Source organism: Stegodyphus dumicola, chromosome 6, assembly GCF_044657685.1.
Source record: "Stegodyphus dumicola isolate Sdum_Otavi_A_Nest chromosome 6, ASM4465768v1".
Taxonomy (NCBI): domain Eukaryota; kingdom Metazoa; phylum Arthropoda; class Arachnida; order Araneae; family Eresidae; genus Stegodyphus; species Stegodyphus dumicola.
Window position 1 is genome coordinate 46,705,251 of NC_140773.1, and position 20,962 is coordinate 46,726,212.

General features: G+C 32.8%; 1 protein-coding gene across 5 annotated transcripts in view; it reads right to left on the minus strand.

Moving 5' to 3' along the window:
• PCB (Pyruvate carboxylase) overlaps positions 1 to 20,962 on the minus strand; it is a 129,527-nt gene that overhangs the window by 85,104 nt on the left and 23,461 nt on the right. For all 5 annotated transcript variants that reach the window (XM_035358796.2, XM_035358793.2, XM_035358795.2 and 2 more), the window contains exons 6-7: positions 10,256 to 10,401; positions 3,527 to 3,644 (exon numbers count right to left, since the gene is read on the minus strand). In XM_035358796.2, coding sequence (XP_035214687.2) covers positions 3,527 to 3,644; positions 10,256 to 10,401 — 264 coding nt within the window. The remainder of the gene's footprint in view (positions 1 to 3,526; positions 3,645 to 10,255; positions 10,402 to 20,962) is intronic.

Sequence of the window (20,962 nt, forward strand, 5' to 3'; positions counted from 1 at the left end):
TACAGCAACCCAACCAAACACAGAACTGACTGTATACAATCCTTCAGATATTTTAATTCTTTCGGAATAAACTACATTCCAGATTTCATCTCCGCCAATTAATATCTGAACATCAGTGTTATTTTTTATAGAGCAATCGGCGATCTGGAACCCCAGATGCTCCATGAAGTCTGCAATTTGTTTACTAGGCACATTGATGGGCGCCAAGGAAATAACATCCGAGATCAAACATTAAATTTTTATTTTATTATTTTATTTCCAATTCTGAATTTCAATTTCAACGACTGGATAGGAATGATTCATTGCCTTGGTCACACTAAATGAATAAATGGAAAGTCTTTCATAACAGATTGAGTCAGCCAATTTTTTCGTTATAAAGCATCTGAGACTGCCTTGATCAAGAATTTAACTAGTTTATCTTGATTTATATTTAGAAGAAGCATAAACTGTACAAGTTTGTAATAATATTTCCCTGGCATTACAGTCATTATTAGTCATTATTATTATCATCACCTTGTAGAGAAGCAATCAATTTTAAGTTTTGAACTTTGTTTCTTTCCTCAGAATTCAAAGGCAGAGATTCAGTTTCTTTTTCGGAATAACCTCGTTAAGACTTTTTGTTTACAGGGAATTTATTAGTACAAATCGATTCATTGTGATACATACAGCCACATTTATTGCATTTAGTTTTATTTCTACACTTTTTTTATGTATGAAATTTTTTAAAACAAGAATAGTAGCGGTTTTCAGATCTTAGTTTCTTTAATTTATCAGAAATGTTCACTTCATATTTAAATGACTCATGCAAATTATCCCAAAAGATGCATTTTAGGTTAACTGCAGTATGATATGCAGCTGTTGGTGTATTTTTTACATATTTTCTAGTTTCATATTTTGATCGACTTGTGGAGGGACAGGATTTTTGCATTCATTTAATACTAGATTTGAAACTTCCCTGCATTCTACTTCCTTTTTAAGAAATTGTGTTAATTCCGAAACTTCAACTTTATCTTTCGATTCTCTTTGCCGATTAAATTCCAAAACTAAATCATCCAGAATTAATTTTAATAATATTGGAATTAGTAAATTTCCATATAAGCCAGAAGTTACCTCTAAAGCTTCCAAATTATGAATCGAAATTTCGAATTTGTCACACAATTTACGTAAAGCCTTAAAGCCTTTACATTAGCAGAATTTTAAACGGCTTCTAAATTGAGAATTTTATTCATGAATGAATTAATGACCAGGTCTTTTTGACCATATCTGTCCTTTAGTGATGCTACACAACTATCATAATTACTTAAAGTTAATTCAAAGCCTGAAACAACATTCGAAGCTTGTCCCATTAAGAATGATTTTAAGTAAGCAAATTTTTGTATTTTTGAGAACGTTTCATTTTTATCTATTGAATTTTTGAAACTATTCCAAAATTCATTCCATTGTTTGAGATCTCCCTAAAATTTATCAATCATTAATTTGGTAATTTCAGCATACTATTCCCACTAGAACTGGAACTTGCATGCAAAATTTCATTACCACTAGACTGATTTAAATCAGATCTTTGAGGATTCCTCGCTGATGGTACTGCGGCAACCGCATCTAAAAACTGCTTAATTTGACTACAAGCAATTATACATTTGTCGTATTCTTCGCTTAAACTATACTCTTCTTCAATTAAGCTAACATCAATTAACTCTTGTATTTCATCATTGAGTGTTCTCAAATTATTTTTCTTTTCGATTAATAATTCAAACAATTCCTATAATTCTTTTATCGAATTTTCCTCCACTTCAATTTTTAATTTATCTTCAATCACTTTAATTAACCTTGTAACAGACGATCTCAATGTGGAACGTTTACATTTCAACCTGTCTAACTTAGCTTCCATTTTATTTAATTTAAATACACCCAAGACAGCAATAATAAATACTTACTAATTTACTACAAATAATCACTAAATAATTAATTTAAGATTTCCCTAACTTTATTTGGAATTCCATTGTCCCCTGAATATGAAATTTCCATTCTTAAATCCAAATCGAAACACTCAGAACGAACACACAAAAGTTTCTCAAAGTCTTATATTCCCGGCCACATCTGCCATATAATAATTGTGTGTTTCTAAATCAGATGATGGTGGTTCAGTGAGTTTTAACACTTTTACATTTTTAACAATATTTCAATTCGCTATATACAGAGCATATTCTTAGGCCGCTGCCTTCAACATGAACAAACTTTATTCTCTTTCAACTATGCGAGCAACAGCGCCCTCTAGCCTTTTCTTTAAAATTATGCAACACTATAAAGCTAAACATCACTCACATGAAAAAAAATGGCAGTCTCTCCTTTCAACCAGGTCTCCCTATTTTAACGGCTCGCCCAATTAATAATTGTACAACTACTGACGCAGCCACGCCTCATTTCAAATTAATTGATGAATCAGAGTCTGTCACGACCTCTGGTAGCCAATAATAACGCCGAAAAAATTTGAGTAGGCGCCACACATGCTTCTTTATTAACAGCCTGTGAAAACCTCAGGGAACTTTCTCCTTCCTGGGAAACAAAAACTACAAGCCCCGACAAAATGTCTCCTACAATGAAAAATACTTTTGTCTACATATTCTGTTTGCATCACAGATCAAGCAATGCATAACAAAGACTGGCACTATTTTCATTCAAGTATTATTTTACATACACATCCCCGCCGTAAGAGTCTCCATCAAAAATGATTCTTGCAGACCACCCAGTGGCCTAGATCTCATTCGTCAAAGAGAAACAATTTCACTATCACTAGAACACACTCGGAAAGTGAAAGAGTTCTATTTTTTACCTCTTAACTTGGACTAAAGCCCATATTCTGCAAAACAATTTCCTATCAAGGGATCTACAGTTAGGGGGGAAAAAAACACCAAGACAAGAATTATTACATAACACTCCATGATATAGCAAGATACTGCAAAATGTCATGCAGCAGATTCTACAATGAAAATGCTGAAGCTTTTTGGCTAGAGAATTATACCTGAAAACTAAGACTTGAAATCTTCAGTTCTTACTAGTTTAAATTTTTGTACGGACACTTAAAATAAACTGTACTCATAAATAAAGTATAAAAAGATTCCTTTTGTCACCCCAATACAAATAAGAAAAGTTTCACAAAACTGCTAGGAACAAAGAAATATCTATATAAATGCACTGAGATATCTTTTTTAACATATACTGTAGAAAAAATATGTCCCATAAATACGTACACTTGTCATTTCTAGGAAATATCCATTTTTAAATTGAACACTCTGTATATCAGAATAATACTTAATTTTACTAACAGCATAAAAAAAAAACTATTTTCCTTAAAATTTTCTTTAAAACTGAAATTGCTTTTTTACATAAAATGTAGTCTTTCATTAAGCCTAACTTCCTACATGTTCCTGCAAAAGCCAGCACCATGAAAAGTGGGCAAAACACATGTCATAAATATTATCATCAGATTTTGAATACTTTGATCATTAAATGAAGTATATAGTCTTGCCTAAAATTTGAACTTCAATGTGGCGTGGTTTCTCTATAAATTTCTCTATAAAGATAGCACCATTCCCGAATGCAGAAGTTGCTTCAGAGACTGCCCGTTTAAAAAGTTCTTCAAATTCCTGTAAAAGAGAAGATAATAATATAAATGAAAAGTTTAAAAAATTTAATATTTTTTCATGGTTATATGAGAAGATACATTTATTAACACTTAAAATATAAATTAGTATTTAAACATGGGTTAAAAAGGTTTGAATAATCAACATAGTATAATTATAGTTATTTCCTAGGGTTTATGTTCAAACATTAATCATTACTTTAAAAAAAAAAAAAAAAAAAAAAAAAACTTGAATCATCAATATAATAAAAATTTCCTTTATTTCTTATGGTATAAAATCAAATCAAGATTTAAAATATTACATGAAAATTTACTTTTACTTGTAGAATACTGTTATTTATAGTATGTGACTTGATTTTTTTTAACTATTTAAATTGCTCTTCATGGCAGAGAAGGTTTATCAGAGGGGGGGGGAAATAAAGAATAAAATAATATATAACATTGTTATGGATTTTGTATTTAGTTAGCTATTTTTAGAAGAATTGCAGTTAAAATTCTTTTATTTTCTGTGCAATGCAGCGCATGATGAGTTTTAAGAGAAAGCTACAACCAAAAAGTAAAAATAGAGGAGCAAGCACATTTAATAAATACATATCTCAGAATTTGTATTTAAAGGGAATAAATGCAATTGACTATTACATTGGCTGTGATCATAATTGTACTCTTTTGCTTTCCAGAAACCTCGAGAAAATGGAAATTACCAGAACATTCTTGTGCTTGATTAAAAAGCTTTAAAAGCCGGCGAGAAACATCTCAGTTCAGCTGTTCATAACTGTTGTTGTTAATTGTAGCGAATTCACAGCGAGATCGGATTAGCTTTCTTTTTACTTTGGATTGTGTGCTATTTACCGTTTTAGTAGTTTAAAATATAACTACTGTGTGATTTTGTGTGATATTGTATGAATATCTCAGAGGAGAAACCTAGTGTTTTATTACATTTCTTGTAACAAGAATAAATTTTATTAACATTTTATCGAACTTGTGCATTCACCTATTACGAACCCGCACGTAAGCAACAATATGAAAAATTTAGCTTAACATGCCGATGGCGGCAAAGATAGTCATTGTTCTTTTCATGCGCTGCCACATGAAAAGAACAATGAATATCCGCGCCGCTCTCAACGTGTTAAACTGCAGTACATTACCAGAAATTGTTAAGAAAATATTCTTCCTCATAGAAAAAATTAATAACTATATTCAATTTATAAGTTACATTTTAAGTTACTTGTTTTGTATTGAATGTTTGATTATAAGGTCGAAATGTTAATGTATACTGTCGAATTAATTAAAATAAAATTTTGTACTACGTATTTTTTTATATACAAGCGTGACCCATTGTTGAATCATGCCGGACACAGAACAGACAAGTATGACCCACCAGTGCGTCAAGATGGCATTAACGTGTTAAACAGTAATCACAATATTAGTTAAATCAGTTTATGAATCAAAAAATGTTACTACTTTATATTTACAAAAGATTTACTAGAAAATATTTTTTTAATTAAAATATAAAAATCTAATATACTGAGAAGAAGATGCGTCAACAGCCTTTGGCTAAGAGTCGTAGTTTTCTATAAATATGCACACTCATGTGCAAAATTAAGAGAACTTGCACATTAGGCTGAATTTCTGAAAAACTAATGGACAGATTTTAATGAATACGCATTTATAACAGAGAAAGTGATGTACTATTCAACAGTCATTTTATGCATGCATGATTATCAGTAAAGCTCATGATGCAGAGATACCAAAAATCCATGTTGTGATATTCAAATTGAAAATGAGTCTAATACGGGATATGGTCCCCTCTCACAGCAGACAGCTACACACAATGTAACAATATATTGGATAGGAAAGAAGCCACTGAGGAGACCCCAAGGTAGTCGATCCCTCTTCTGTGATATGGCAGTTTTCAACTCTGGGACAGTTCTCAGGGAGGCAATGGCGAGATGAAATTGGCCTCCCAAGAGTGTCCCATACATGCTGTATATGGTTACGGTCAGAAGATTTCTCTGTCCAATCCAAGCGACCAATATCCTCACTTTCCCCATAATCGTTGGCCAGCTGAGCCCTATGTGATGAATGCTGTCATAAATTAATAGGAATCCAGGGCCAACTTTACCCCTGAAATGGCCAACACAGATCTAAGATTCTTCTTTATACTTCATACGACTCGTATGAGGTATATCAATAATTCCTCTCTATACCTCATACGAGTCGGGAAGCCTCTGTCAAACACATACAGGTGTGTATGCTATCCAACATAATGCCTAGCCAATCCATTATATATCCACCACCTTAGTGATCCTTTTCTCTGGTGAAGAAGAGATGGTATCATGTTCCAGGTTCTTTCCAGATACAGATATGCCAAGAATCAGTGTCCTTTCTGAAACTTGACTTGTTTGTAAAAAGCTCAGTGGTCCACTTTAGTCTGGTTCAAGGTGCATGTTGTCTGTACCATGTTAAACTCACTCTCTTGTGTGCTGCCCTATGATTGGCCTGCCTCCAATCTACCAAGAATTCTCCATTTTATTATGACATTCATATATTTATGGCTACTCATTTTACCAGATACCTTATAAAATTTATCCAAGTCTTGCCAGAAACATGTTGAATGTCATGAAGGAGTACGAGCACAAGAATCAATGAAATCTCAATTACACTTATATCCCCTCCACAATAACAGCTTCACAAACACGCACCACGTGTTTGCTGCTATTCAACACTGAATATTTACATAATTCTTAGTTTTGATTCAATACCTTTCGTAAAAACAGACATACACTGCTTTCAATTTATTTGCCCAAAGATTATTCAAATTGCTTACAATTTCTTCAAACTGCTTACTTCTGATCTAACTGAGCCGCCCAGTCGGTATAGTAGTTAGTGACCCTGACTGCCATTTTTTTAGGTGTCTCCACAATAAAATGTCCACCACTTCTGCCTTAAGCGTGGCCAATGTCATTATACGCAAGTACCCACCATTGGAGGTGGAAAAAAAAAAAACTGTGATGGGCTTGCGTTCAAATCCCAGAGAAGATATAGTTGTAACTGTCTATAACTTCATAGGAAGCAATGGTGGCCACTTATTAGATGCTTCCATAATGAAATGGCCACCATTTCCAGCCTTTGTAGTGTTGCAAGGCAAATGGCTATTAAATAAAGCGCCTGACCATTAAAAAAAATTCTGATCTAGCCTTTGGTTTTTCTATTTCTTATTCAAGAATTCTCCTTTTTAATTTTTTGGAGCAGGTTATATCTTATTATTAAATTAAAAAGTAAAAAAAAAAAAAAAAAAGCCACATATTCAGGCATATAATATGAACTTAAAAAAATGAGATTCCTTTATGTACTTAAATGTTATTTATTTAAAAGAAATGACATACCTTACTTAAAATGAACTTAAAAATTTTCATTATTGGATAACATGAAAAGTTCATCATATTCGTCTTCTATTATATCTTCAAGCTCATCATCAAATTCTGTTTCATCTTAACAATCACTGTTACTCTTATCCGTAAATAGATAATTATCTTCCGTTCCATCTAGATTATTAGATATACTGCCCTTTTTAAATGACTTTTGAATTATGTTGGGTTTAATATCATTCCATGCTTTTATTATACATTCACACACTATTTCTAAACTGGCAATATGCATTTGGCCTCCTTTTGTAAATGTTTTTCTATCTTTTAACATCCACATATTCTATTCTACTGTTACTTTAAATTCTCTTTGAATGGTTTATTGATACACACATCTACAGGCTGAAGTAATGGCATTAATCTGCCTGGAATAACTGTCATGCCTGTATTATCCTCTTTCAATAACTTCGTATTATCTGTTAGATAAGATCTGGATATGTTCCAGATTCGGTCTGTATTCTTTAACTCCTTCCCATCCAATCCACCCCACACAGCCCTACATTGAAACAACCAGAACTGGCCGAAAACGGCCAAGATTGTTATCTTGTTTTCTTCCCTCCTCCTAAAGTATGCAGTAGCAGGTGCAGTTTCCCCCAAATGCATTGTATCAGTTTACTACAGACAGCTTACCCTAAGAGGTTTCTTATCTTTCAGTTGATCATGACATTTCGTTGTTGATTCTTTTGTGATACAGTGTATTTTTAAGCTTTAGAAAGCAATAAAAGAGCAGTTTAAAAATTTAAGGATTATATTTATTTTTAACCAATTTATTCCTTCCTATAAAATAATGGAAATAAACAAAATTTGTCATGATCATAACAAAGCCGGAAAGGTTTGTTGGTCTGACCTTCAGAATAGTTTTATAAAGAACGGGGTCAAAGGCAAATGGAATCTTTGTTAGAAAGTACAAAGAATGTCATTGGAAATCTTCACACCTATTTTCTGCGTTAATGGACGGGGAGGGGAGGAAATTGCTGTGAAACTGAAAAACTATTTCGGGTGGTCTGGTATTTTGAGGATACAGGTTAGCGAAGGGTCTGGATTTCAAAGAGTTAAGACAAAAGGACGCTTTTGCCAAGCATTTCTTATGCACATTTTCACACCATTTTTGTTCATCCGTCCTTTCTCATGAACATGCAGTTTTGAAATATATGCTAAGCAGGAAAGCACTACAATGAAGTGAGATCTTTCGTAATCTGTTGTTTTTATGTGAACCGTTTTTTTTCTTTCACATCACTTTTTCCCTACCATATCAAACATTACTGGAGTTTCATTCATATTCCAAACATGTGGTAAATAATTTTTTTATGCTTTTGCCGATAAGTCAATAACATACTTCTGGAAACTAATCATTTTATTAATCAATTCTTTCAGAAGTCTTTGTGAAACCTTTGTTTTTTCTCCTAGAACTAAATTATTCCATACCATAAATCTACTATACCAACTCAAAGTTGCTTTAGAGTTTTCACTTTTATTTGCTTTCTTTTTGGCCCACTTTAACACAAATAAACATACACTGCTTCTATTTATAATTAATCCATTCTGGCACTTTTTAAAACCCACTTCGTAACACTTTCTTCGAGGAAAGACCATTTTGTTACTACTTTATGCAAAGCGAAATTTATTCTTTGGCATATTAATTACTGTGATTTCATTTTTCCGCCACTCATATATGGAGCTTTCACGAATACCAAACAAACTGCTTTGCATTTGAAACCAGCACTCTTTTTGTTTCTTTACATAGCAGCCATACTTACTATTAAAAGGAACATTAGATCAACTGTATTTCAACTAATGCAAAAGGCTTCAATTTTCACTTCAAAATCACAGCTTCAACTGACTACAGAAAGAGAAAACATCTCCTAATTCCATGAATACATTCAAGATGGAAGTGCATTCTTACTCCGAATTACATCCTCCTTTTCTCGAAAATCTACAATAGCATTCTTTTGGACATCTGCTTTGAACACAATCCACCCTCATTGCAGAAATGTTTGCTCCCTCAAGAATTTAACCCACACACATATTGTTCTGCTTATCACCTGTCAATTTGGTATACCATTGTTCGAAAGGCAGGACAACTCTTTGATTAAGTGATGTCAAAAGATAAGAGCATTACATATGTATATTTTAAGTTTCATTGTGAAGAATTGGGTGCATGTTAAACGGTGAATATACCTATAAATTTTAAAATGTAGCTTGAAATTACAGATGCACATTATACACTAGTGCGCATTATACAGCAGAAATTAAGGAATTTTATTGCATTTTAAAACACTTTAATTACATTAATTTTAATTAAATTTTCTTTACTGACATTTTCTATAATTTTTTAAAAGCATCCAGCTTTAAAAGTCATCTAGATGTTTTAGAAAGATGGCTCTGTTGAAAATTCTTTGGCTGTTCCTTGAAAAAGACCAAGGAAATTTCAATAATTTTTATTTCCATGATTTAATTCTGATTTAAATATTACCTCTTGATTAATTAATTAATTTTCAAGTATATTGTACAATTTCAATCACATATATCATCTTAATTTGAAATTTTGCAAGTCTTATTTATTATCTGTATCTATAGCTAACATAATTCTGTCAAAATACTAATTGTTTTTAATTGGCTTTACATGAATTAAATGTATTTTTATTTAAATCAATCAAATTAAAAAGAGGAAAATATAATATTCATAAGCACAGCATCTATTGCTTTTGAAAAGCTTAGTTTGTCAATCAACTAGATAAATTAACTTAGATAAATTAAATTTGAAAGATAAGTATCTTACATTTTACCGAACGGCAGCAGACTCAAATGAAAAGTGAAACATAACAATTACAGTGCATGGCATTTAAAATGGATTGATGCAAAATCATGTTTTGAAACTAACAGCTCTTTTTGGTAAAAACTCTTTCAAAGGAATAAAATATTCCCTCAATAACAGTTAATGTTTAAGCTTTAAGATGCATGACATTTAAAATAGATCGATGCAAAATCATGTTTTGAAACTAACAGCTCTTTCTGGCTTTTTCAAAGGGATAAAATATTTGCTTAATAACAGTTAATGTTTAAACTTTTTAAAAAATATGTTCAAAAATTCATACTTTAATTCACTTAGTAAGAATGCAGTAGTTGCATTTGATTACACAGAGTTAAATTTATGAGCTACTCCACTTAAATGTTACAATTTCAAAATTACCTCGATTTTTTTTACAACACGCATTCCACGTCCTCCACCTCCATAAGCTGCTTTTAAAATAATAGGAAGGCCATGATCTTTCACAAAATCAGTAGCAGCTTTAAGATCTGTGACAGGTGTGTCAGTACCTGGTACAACTTTAACACCTGAGAATAAAAATTAAAACATTTTTACACAAACTTGAAATAATTCAGAAAATTTAGTTGGAATTATTACAGAATGATTTTAAGGTGCAAAACCTTAAAAAAATACGGAGCTGTTTTTTTAAGGGTGATTTTAGATATGCATGTCAGGATATCAAAAAAAAATTAATAAACTCTATCCCTCTCTTTCCATATACCTCCTATCCCTTTCTTTTATTATCTGGCACATATTTCAAAATTGTTTTCTGACACTACCATCATTACAGCCTCAACAGTTCCAAGATAATATAGAAAACCTCATGAAAGAAAATCTACAGTTTATTTTCTCACCAAAATTTATAGAACTTTTTTTTATCCATATCAAATCATGACTTTTTGCTCTATGTTCCTTGAGAAGTGCATGCAAAAAGTTCAGCTCCAAATGAGAACACTTTTAGAAATTATTACATACAACATTATGAAACATCATCCAGTTACTACATAACGAAAATGCTTTTCAGGTAGTGAAAGAGTCAGCAAACCTAAAGCAAGTTTTAAGTTGGATGAAATTACCATTAGCTAACTACATCTGTACTACATCTTGAATTACACCGCCATCTTCCATTGTCAGATAAATATGTACATATTATTTGAGATATAAAAACTCTGCAAGACAAAAATCTGTACAGTCATACAATTAGTTACTCAACAATTCTTGCATGAAGCTATAGACATATGGCATTCAGTATGAAAATATTTAGCTTTTGCCGGATGATCAAGCATGGTACAACTTTCAAACAGTGGAAGATCATATAGCCCAACCACGCAACATGTATTGCAAATAAATTGTACTCATTTTATGAAAACATAAGGAAGGAATGCAATAAGATAAATGACTTCTTTCTTACTTTGTAGAATATTATTACACCTTGTCTTAGATTTTAAAACTGAAAAGTCAATGGAATCTACCCACTGGGTACTTGGATCTCTACCCAACTGGGTGTAAGAACTGCAACAAATGAATATTTCATTTGTGGTTTAAATTCAATAGAAGGAGCCTGCTGTCAATCATTACTTATAAATGCTCAATGACAAAGAGTTAGAACTTTTCATTGGGCACGGCTACAAGTACTTGCCTGGTGCAATTCAGATTTTGGGAGTAGGAGAAACAATGAAAGAAGTTAATAACTACAAAAGACAACCCCAATGCAGATGACAAGGTGAAACATCATTTAAATTTAAGACTGCAACTTCAGTGAAACATCTTTTCCCTTTCTTACAAGATATGTCACACTGCTGTCTCATCTAAAAAAAAAAAAAATAAGTTTCTGGATCTCTTAAATTCTGATCTGCCAAAATTAAGACACTGTAAATATCATTCAATGCAACAGGTTTCTTAAAAGTCGGTAAATAACATATTTACTTCCTAACACTGATTACTTACATTATTATAGTGTGCAATTACTACTTGCTCAGGAATAAATAAAGAATATTAATACAGTCAAAAGTCGTTAATTCGGACACCCATAATCCGGAATGATCTATAATCCGGACCTCAAAGCCACAAACTTTCTGCGCATGCGTCGCGTAAGATTTTTACGGCTGTAAATATGCGTGTGTGCAAGCACATAATACGTTGACGCATGCGCGTTTAATGTATAATGGACGGTATAAGCTAAGCTAAAATTATCTAATTCAGTTAATGTTGCAGATTGCGCTGTTCCTTAATCTTCGTATTGGATCTGGCTTATTATTTTTTGCAGACTGTTAGAGCAATTTTATAAAAGTAAGCTTGAACTTTCGATTATGTCAAATAGAATTTCCGATATATATTTACTAATATATAAAGGATCTACAAAGCGAAAGTATGTTTTGAAATCCAAAATTTGTTTATCGATTTCACGGTGCTCTGCGGCAAGGGGGGGAGGGGAAAGGGCGCGGTGCACAATGAATTGGAAGTTGATCTGTCAGCACAATCCTTATCTTCAGCGCAGATGTTTTTATTTTATTTGGCTTATAATTCCTTACTAAATGTAGTATTCCATCTCTATGTGCTCCGTCTTTGATATGATTTAAATCAAGTTCCTCGTCATTATAATTCGCTTCCGATAGTGAAGAAAGTGAGAGAGGTTATTGAAAAGGAAAACATTTCGATTGACAAATTAGTCGGTATTCTCGACACAGCAATTATAGGACTTGAACAGCGGAACTTTGTAACTAAACAAGAAATTATGTCTGTTTAATAGAATTAAAGAGAAAATATTATCACATGAAACGAAGCAACTTAAACAACTTACATTGAAAGAAATGTTTAATAAACAAATAAATATTAAGCTTTTTCTTTTTGTAAATTTTGGTACCCTTTAGATCATAATTGTTCTTTATTTCATAAATTACGGTTTCATATTTTTAATTTTGTTATTTCTGCATGCCATCTTACCAGATTTAAACTGATGATCTATAATCCGGAAAAATCGATAATCTGGAATCGCCGAAGTCCCGACGAGTCCGGATTAACGACTTTTGACTGTACTACTGAATACTGATTAAATGCATATCAAGTTCTCTCTCTCTCTCTCTTTTTTTTTTAAGGATAATTATTTTAGCAAACCCATTTCTTAATTATTACAGTTGATGGATTAATACAAACTGTGATCACAGTTGTGGTTTAAAATAAGATCTCAAAATCACCATCTGGAATTAGAGAAAGCATCTTCCTTTTTAAAGTAATTGATGTTAATTTACTAAGCTACAGCTGAATCATGCCATTCACTGCAAAATAAGAAATAAAACCAGAGTACGATGATAGTTTTTATATAGTAATAATTGTAATAAGATATCAGTTTTTTAGAATTGTTAGCAATTTCCACAGTCTACCGCCAAATGGCATCATTAATATTTAAAGCATTTGTAACAATCAAAATGAGAGATATAAAAATGTAACCATGGCAAAAGACGATGTTAACTACTTGTGTGCTTTTTAAAAATCTGTAGAATTAAGTATTATGTTGTTGGTTGTGAATTTCTGTCCTGATAAATAATGCAAAAACAAAAAGACGCACATAGTGGATTGTAAAAGAAAAATCCTAAGGCCAACAATTTCAGAAGTGGGATTATTGATGTCAATCTACTATAACTGAACGCCATTGAGGGTCTGATGCAAAAACAAAAAAAGATAATTTTTTAACCCCATTTTAAAGTTATCAATGAAACCATTAAACATATTCATGAAAGCTTTTAAAAACATATCTTTAAAAACTACTAAATTAATTAATAGTAAGTATTAAATATATATGAAAAGGTAACTTAAAGATGTGTTTTCTGGGCAAGGGACACAAAAGCGATCTAATTGAGCTTGCGACGGAAATTGGAGAAATGGTCCCACCAGACGCCATTGTGATTACAGTTAAAAACATCATCACTAATAGTAAAAATTATGAGGAACAAGTTTTTGAAAGGATTATTGAAGACTTAAGAAGATGAAAGATTGAAAAGAATAAAAAATAAACAAAATAATAAGTAATAGCATAAAATTTGTAAAGGTAAAAACTGAGCAAATCAATAATGGATTAGTTATGATTCAGGAAAATGAGGGAAATTTTAAGTCCTTACTGGAAATAAAGGAAGGTAAAACTATTATACCAACTGTCAGTATTGGAAATAAGGAAATAACATTTAAGGAAAACCAAAACATCACAAAAACAGAGATAGTAAATGAAGTAAATTCAGAATTAAATTTGAGTGATGTTAATTCACTTACTGGTAATCATTCATTAAAAATTTTGAATGTTTATGCTGCAAATGTAGACCAAAAACTTATTACTTTAGAGAAAATTAAATTTAATGAGTTTCACAAGTTTAATGAAACAGCAACAACAAGATCTAATTAATTTGTTAAAGTTCAGAGATTGCTTTGCATTAAACATATCAGAGTTAGGATGTACAACGTTAACAAAAATGGATGTTAAGGAAATCGAGAGATCAAAACCCACAAATGAAACCACATTAAACAAATGCGACTGAAAGGAAGGCAATTAAAGAAATAGTTGATTAATGGAAAAGGAACACAGTATACAGTCAAAAGTCTTTAATCCAGCCTCGTTGGGACTTCGGCGATTTCGGATTATCGGTTTTTCCGGATTATAGATCATCAGTTTAAATCTGGTAAGATGGCATGCAGAAATTATAAAATAAAAAATATGAAACCTTAATTTATGAAATAAAGTGCAATTATGATCTAAAGGGTATCAAAATTTATGTAAAAAAAAGCTTAATATTTATTTGTTTACTTTATTAAACATTTCTTACAATGCGCGCATGCGTAAAGCATACATTACGCATAGTCGAAATTAGAAAATTGCAACCAGAAAACTATTTGATGTGTATTCGTGATATTTATAATGAGGAGAAATTTGATTTAAATCATATCAAAGGCGGAGTACATCGATATGAAATACTACATTTAGTAAGGAATTATAAGCTGAATAAAATAAAAACATCTGTCCTGAAGATAAGGATAGTGCTGACAGATCAACTTCCTGTTCATTGCGCGCCGCTACGCAGCTACATGATTGTAGCATGTTTAGTACTTTAGACCTGGCCCATGGGTACCTGCAAATCTAGTTGACAGAAGAAGCGAAATTGAAAACTGCTTTTATCACACCTGATGACTCAGGTCAATTTGAGCAAATGATATTTGGTTTAACAAATGCCCCAGCAGAATTTCAGTGCTTAATGTACCTTGTATTAGGCCGTTTTTATGCAATAAGGATGCATTATGCTATCTAGATGACATCTTTGTACATGCTAAAACTTTGGAAGAAATGATCAAAAAGTTAATCAAGGTATTTGATGCTTTATGAAAAGCTAATTTGACTTTAAAATGACCTAAATGCGAGTTTGTGAAACATGAAGAAGAAATTTTAGAATTCATTATTAATAAGAATGGTACTAAACCCAGCTCAAAAGAGGTAGAAGTAATCTCTAAATTTCCCAAACTGTCAAATCTACACGAAATTAGACATTATTTGGGTTTAACGAGTTTTTTGAGGAGATTTATTCAAAATTATGCTGTAAAAGGAAAACGTTAACTGAGCTAACTAAGAAAAATGAAAATTTTTAAAAAGAATCTTTCGAAATTTTGAAAAAGGAATTAGTACATAAACCTACTTTGACACTCTATAATCCAAACACTACAACTGAAGTTCATAGTGATACAAGTGCGGATGGTATCGCAGGAATGCTACTACAAACTGGGAATGATAATAAGTGGCACCTTGTTTATTGTCTGAGCAAGAAAACTACTGAAGGCGAAAGAAACTATCACTCAAGTAAGTTGGAGTTCATGGCCATCGTATGGTCATTGGAGAGACTAAGACAGTTTTTACTAGACATAAGTTTCACGGTTGTCACGGACTATCAAGCATTCATTTATATGAATGCAAAAAAATCCAATGACCCCCAAATCGCTAGATGGAGCATTCTCATACAAGAGTACACTTTTGAAGTTTGCCATAGACCGGGAATAAAAATGAAGCATATCGATACAATGTGTAGAGCTCCTGTTCTAGATCCCGAAGATACCATGACAAGTCTTGCAGTGCGGAAGTTTGCAGTACAGGGGTTGGACAAAAACATGGAAACACCTTTCAAAAAACATGTTTCTTTGCTTAATATGGTGTAAGAAACCCGTTGGCATCCAAAACAGCTTGCAGTTTTCTCGGAATGGATAAATACAGTTTCTGTATGTTTGCCAAGGGAATATTATACCATTCTTCCTGCAAAACGGTGGCAAGTTCAGATAACGATGTTGGCGGTGGATAACGAGAACGCACTTTCTGTTCCAATGTAGACCACAAAGGTTCGATAATATTCAGGTCTGGTGACTGTGGTGGCCAGGGAAGATGGGACAACTCATCCTCGTGCTCAGAAAACCAGTCCTGGACAAATGTGAGCTGTGTGAACAGGGGCTTTGTCGTCTTGGAAGACACTATCACCATCGGGGAACAAAGTTTGTACCATGGGATGAACTTGATCAGCCAAAATGTTCACATAAGTCTTGGCAGTCATGTGCCCTGACACAGTTATCATGGGGCTAGCAGAGAACCACGATATGGCTGCCCAAACCATAACAGAATCCCCGCCATGTTTCACTCTTGGCAACAAGCAGTCTGTATTATAGGCTCGAGATAGCGTTCTCCAGATGTAAACTCGGCCAGAAGTGGGAAACAACGTGAAAGAAGACTCGTCAGACCATATTACTCGCTTCCACTGCTCTATAGTCCAGGCTTTATGACTTAAACACCACCTTTTCCTGTTACGGGCATTAGCATCACTGATGAGTGGCTTCTCAATTGCAGCACGGCCAGCAATTTCCCTGTTTATGAAGCTCCCTTCTAATTGTTTTGGTACTCACAGGGTTCAGTAACACAACATTCATTTCAGCAGTAACTTTTGCAGCTGTGGTCTTCTTATTTTTCGTCACAATTGCCTTTAATGATCGTCTGTCACGATCACTCAGGACACACTTTCTTCCGCGCTGTGATTTAGCAGATGATGTTTTTCCGCTTTTCAAATATGCGGAATAAATCTTCGATACAGTACCTCTTGAAACACTAAACACCTCGGCTACCTTGCTTACGGAAGCACCTACCATACGTGCTCCAACAATGTGCCCACGTTCGAAGTCTGTTAACTCTGACATAATGCAATGACAACCTCACATAACAGTACTCCGACAACAACTGAACTGTTTAGCACATTTACGAAGTTGTATAGGTGGCGTCAGTAGTCAAAAACCCCAGCGCCACCTACATATTTCATTAAAATCAATCTTTTTTTTCAAACATGCATTTCACAAGGTGTTTCCATATTTTTGTCCATCCACTGTATATCTCGCTTTAAGCGAAAAAGAGCAAATTGTAATTATCCAGCACACTGATAAAGATATAAGAAAACTGATAGACATTTTTAAGAAAAAGCAACATGACAGAACAAGAGAAGAAAAAGAGAAAATAAAAAACTATGTTTTTAAAAGAAATAGAGTATACTGCAGTAAAGGGAAAAAAAATTGCTTTATGTAATTCCCAAAAATATGAGATAAAGCATGGCAGTAAAATTACACAATTTGATGGACCCCTTTTCAAAGAACAGAACTGTCAATAAAATCAAAGAACTATACTGATTTTCATACATGAAACGCTACTTGCAGAAGCATATCTCTATGTATGTTGAGTGTTTGGTGAATAGAATTAAAGGAGGTAAACAGCAGGGATACCTACACCCAATCAGGCCAGGAAGAAGACCTTTTTTGATTATACACATGGATCATCTAGGCCCATTTGTGAAGATTTCAAGAGGAAATCAAGGCTTACTGATAATAATCAATAATTTCACAAGATTTACCAGGCTGCTTCCTATAAAAAATACATTTTCTCTACATCTACATGATTTAAAAGTTCTGAAAGATGATGCTGATGAATACGGACTCCCTGATAGAACCACCAGTGATAGAAAAAGCTTTTACACATCGTATCAGTTCAAGCAGTACTATTGTGAAAACAGAATAAATCACACGTTAAACTCTACCCAACATATAATGGCTAACAGGATGGTAGTAAGGACTAATAGAACAATCTTATCCACAATATTCACATCCACGAGTAATTCATGCCATAAAGATTGGGATTTACGAATAAAAGAAATTGAAAGAAATTTGAATAATACTGTCAACAAAACTATGAACAAAACAACTTTTTGAAACCCTACATGGCTATTCTCCAAGATTTAACGATGGAATCCTACGAAAAGCTACTGATGAAAGTGCAGATGTATGGACTAAAAGAAGTTTAGGAAGAAATGCACAGTGTCATCAAAAGGAAACAGCATAAGATAAAAGAGTACTATGTAAAAAAAAAAAAAAAAAAAAGCCGAAATATAACTTTTGAACTAGGTGAAATAGTGGTTGTACGACAACCATCGAAACCAACATGTCAACCAACAAAACTCAGCCAAAATACAGAGGACCCTTGATTGACAGAAGTTCTCCCCAATGATACTTACAGGGTGATCCAAATGGAGGAAAAAGACCATGGTAGACTGTATACAACAACACCCCACATGAGTCAGCTGAAGTCTTCGCATGCTAATAACCTAGATGAGTCGGATGAAGAGGAGCCAGGTAACTAGGATATTAACTCGCGAAGCAACAGGTAAAGTGAACTTTTACTTTTTTGTCGTGAACCTACAAAGAAAACCTACAAAGTTTTACTGGAAAAACTTCATTAAGATTTTCTAGAACTTTTGTTGCAGACCTTTTTTTACTTTTTATAGAACTTTAAAAATTATGATTATACTGTACACAAAAATGTGGGTTCTTATGGTATTGCCAAGAATATTTGTTAAAAAAAAGGACAACTGAGGACAATTGTTTATTTAGGATGCCCGAATATTAGCAATTTCCACAGTCTACCACTAGATGACATTATGAATATTTAAAGCATTTGTAATAATCAAAACGAGAGATATAAAAAAGTTACCATGGCAAAAGACGATGTTAACTACTTGTGTGCTTTTTAAAAATCAGTAGAATTAGGTATTTTGATGTTGTTGGTTGTGAATTTCTGTCCTGATAAATAATGCAAAAACAAAAAGATAGACATAGTGGATGTAAGAGAAAAATCCTAAGGCCAACAGAATGATACAATTTTCAGTCTCATTGAAATGTAGGGAACTTACAGTGGTACTGCCCACAGATTGCAACACATAGACTTTCTCTGTCACCTGTACATGAATATGAAAGACACAAAATTCACTAAAACACAGAGGAAAACCTTGAATGAGTGAACAGTTGGACTAGGCACTGCTTCATAGAAAATAATAATAAATAAATAAAAATGGGCAGAAGAGAGAGAGACGTTACTTCAGTGTTCTGTCATCACAGGTGCATACTGTAGCACAATACTTACTTTGTGAGATTTTCCTGATGATCCTTATTTATGTCACCAATTATCATGATTAAAATAGTATTTTTAGCTTGAAATGAGGGTTCAGAGTAATATTTTCTGACATTAGCAGTGTACAGTAGGAAGAACACAATCCTTACAAAATTACTAATATTTTGTTGTCAACATATAAATTTTTCAAAGTTAAATAACAATATATAGCTTCCAAAAATCCACTGGCTTGCAAATAAGCAAAAGTAAAGGGAAGCTGACAGTCTTTTCTTTCCCCCCCCAACAGTTTTATAAATTTAAGAAAATATTTACTCATGACCTAAAATTTTATCTACAGCACCTTCAGTAAAAGCAAAATCTTATGTTTTATTATAAATAAATAAATAAATAAAAATGTTAATACACTCTTTTTTTTTAATCAAACGACTGCTGCAAAAACAAAACAGATTGTCTGTGAAGCCTATGGAGAAGACATTGGTGTCATTAACCCATTAGCCGCTGGTGTTGCGTTGACGCAAAAGTCAAAATAAATGCGTATATAAATATAAATAACGAAGATATTTTATACCAGCAGATGATTTTGTGTAAGGAATATTATGAAGATTATAACTGTAAAAATATATTTGCCTTCAACAATCATTTTGTTTATAATAATTAATCTCGTACTTTAAGCAAAATTTTCGACCGGGTATTTTTGCTGAAAATATTTCGAGAAAGAATCACCATCTTTATGAGTGATCTATTTTTAGTCAAGGTCACCGTTTATCAGAACAGTACATCAAACAGATGTTTATATTTGTGTTGGGAAGAAAGGAAAAACAGGCGTTGCGCTGACGCAATGTCAGCAGGAAACGGGTAGTCAATCTCCTTTTTCACTCATTCTTTTCGATGTTCTGGTTCATGTTCTGCTTGTTTAAAAATGCCTAGAACGAGGTATCTTACATTAGAAGAAGCCCTTCAAAGATTTTTTGATGAAGAAACAGATGATGATAATGTTAATAATGACCAGAATGAAACTGATATTGTTGTTCCGCCAGAAACTGCAGAAGCTAGTGATAAAGCAGGGAAAGACAATATTTTAAATAATGATAATGATATTTTACCACTTGATACTGCTGGGGAAGTTGAAATTCACGTAAGAAGTACGTTTCCGCCTTCTAAAAGCAGTGGTAGTCATACGAAAAAGTTTAAAAAGCAGAAAACTGAAAACTTGAAATGGATAAAAAAGGAACCGTTAGTTATGTCTCAGAAAGAAAGTGAAGAAAGATATAGAAGAGAAACAATAAAAGACAAAATACAAGGTAAAACTAGTGGAGAGATTTTTGATTTTCTTTTTGGTTCAGGTATTTATTCTCTTCTCGTTGAACAGACAAATATATACGCTCAGTAAAAAAAAATCGCCCAGAATTTATTGCATCTGAATCCTATATGAGAAGATTTATTGGAATATTATTGCTTACAGGATATCATTCTTTACCTCAAGAAGAAATGTATTGGTCTCTTGATAAGGATCTGTTCCTATTGTACGAGAATCGATGTCATGTTTGCAGTACAGAAATATGAAGTAGAATTTGCATTTAGCTGACAATAGTCAAATTGACAATACTGATAAATTACATAAGGTGAGACCG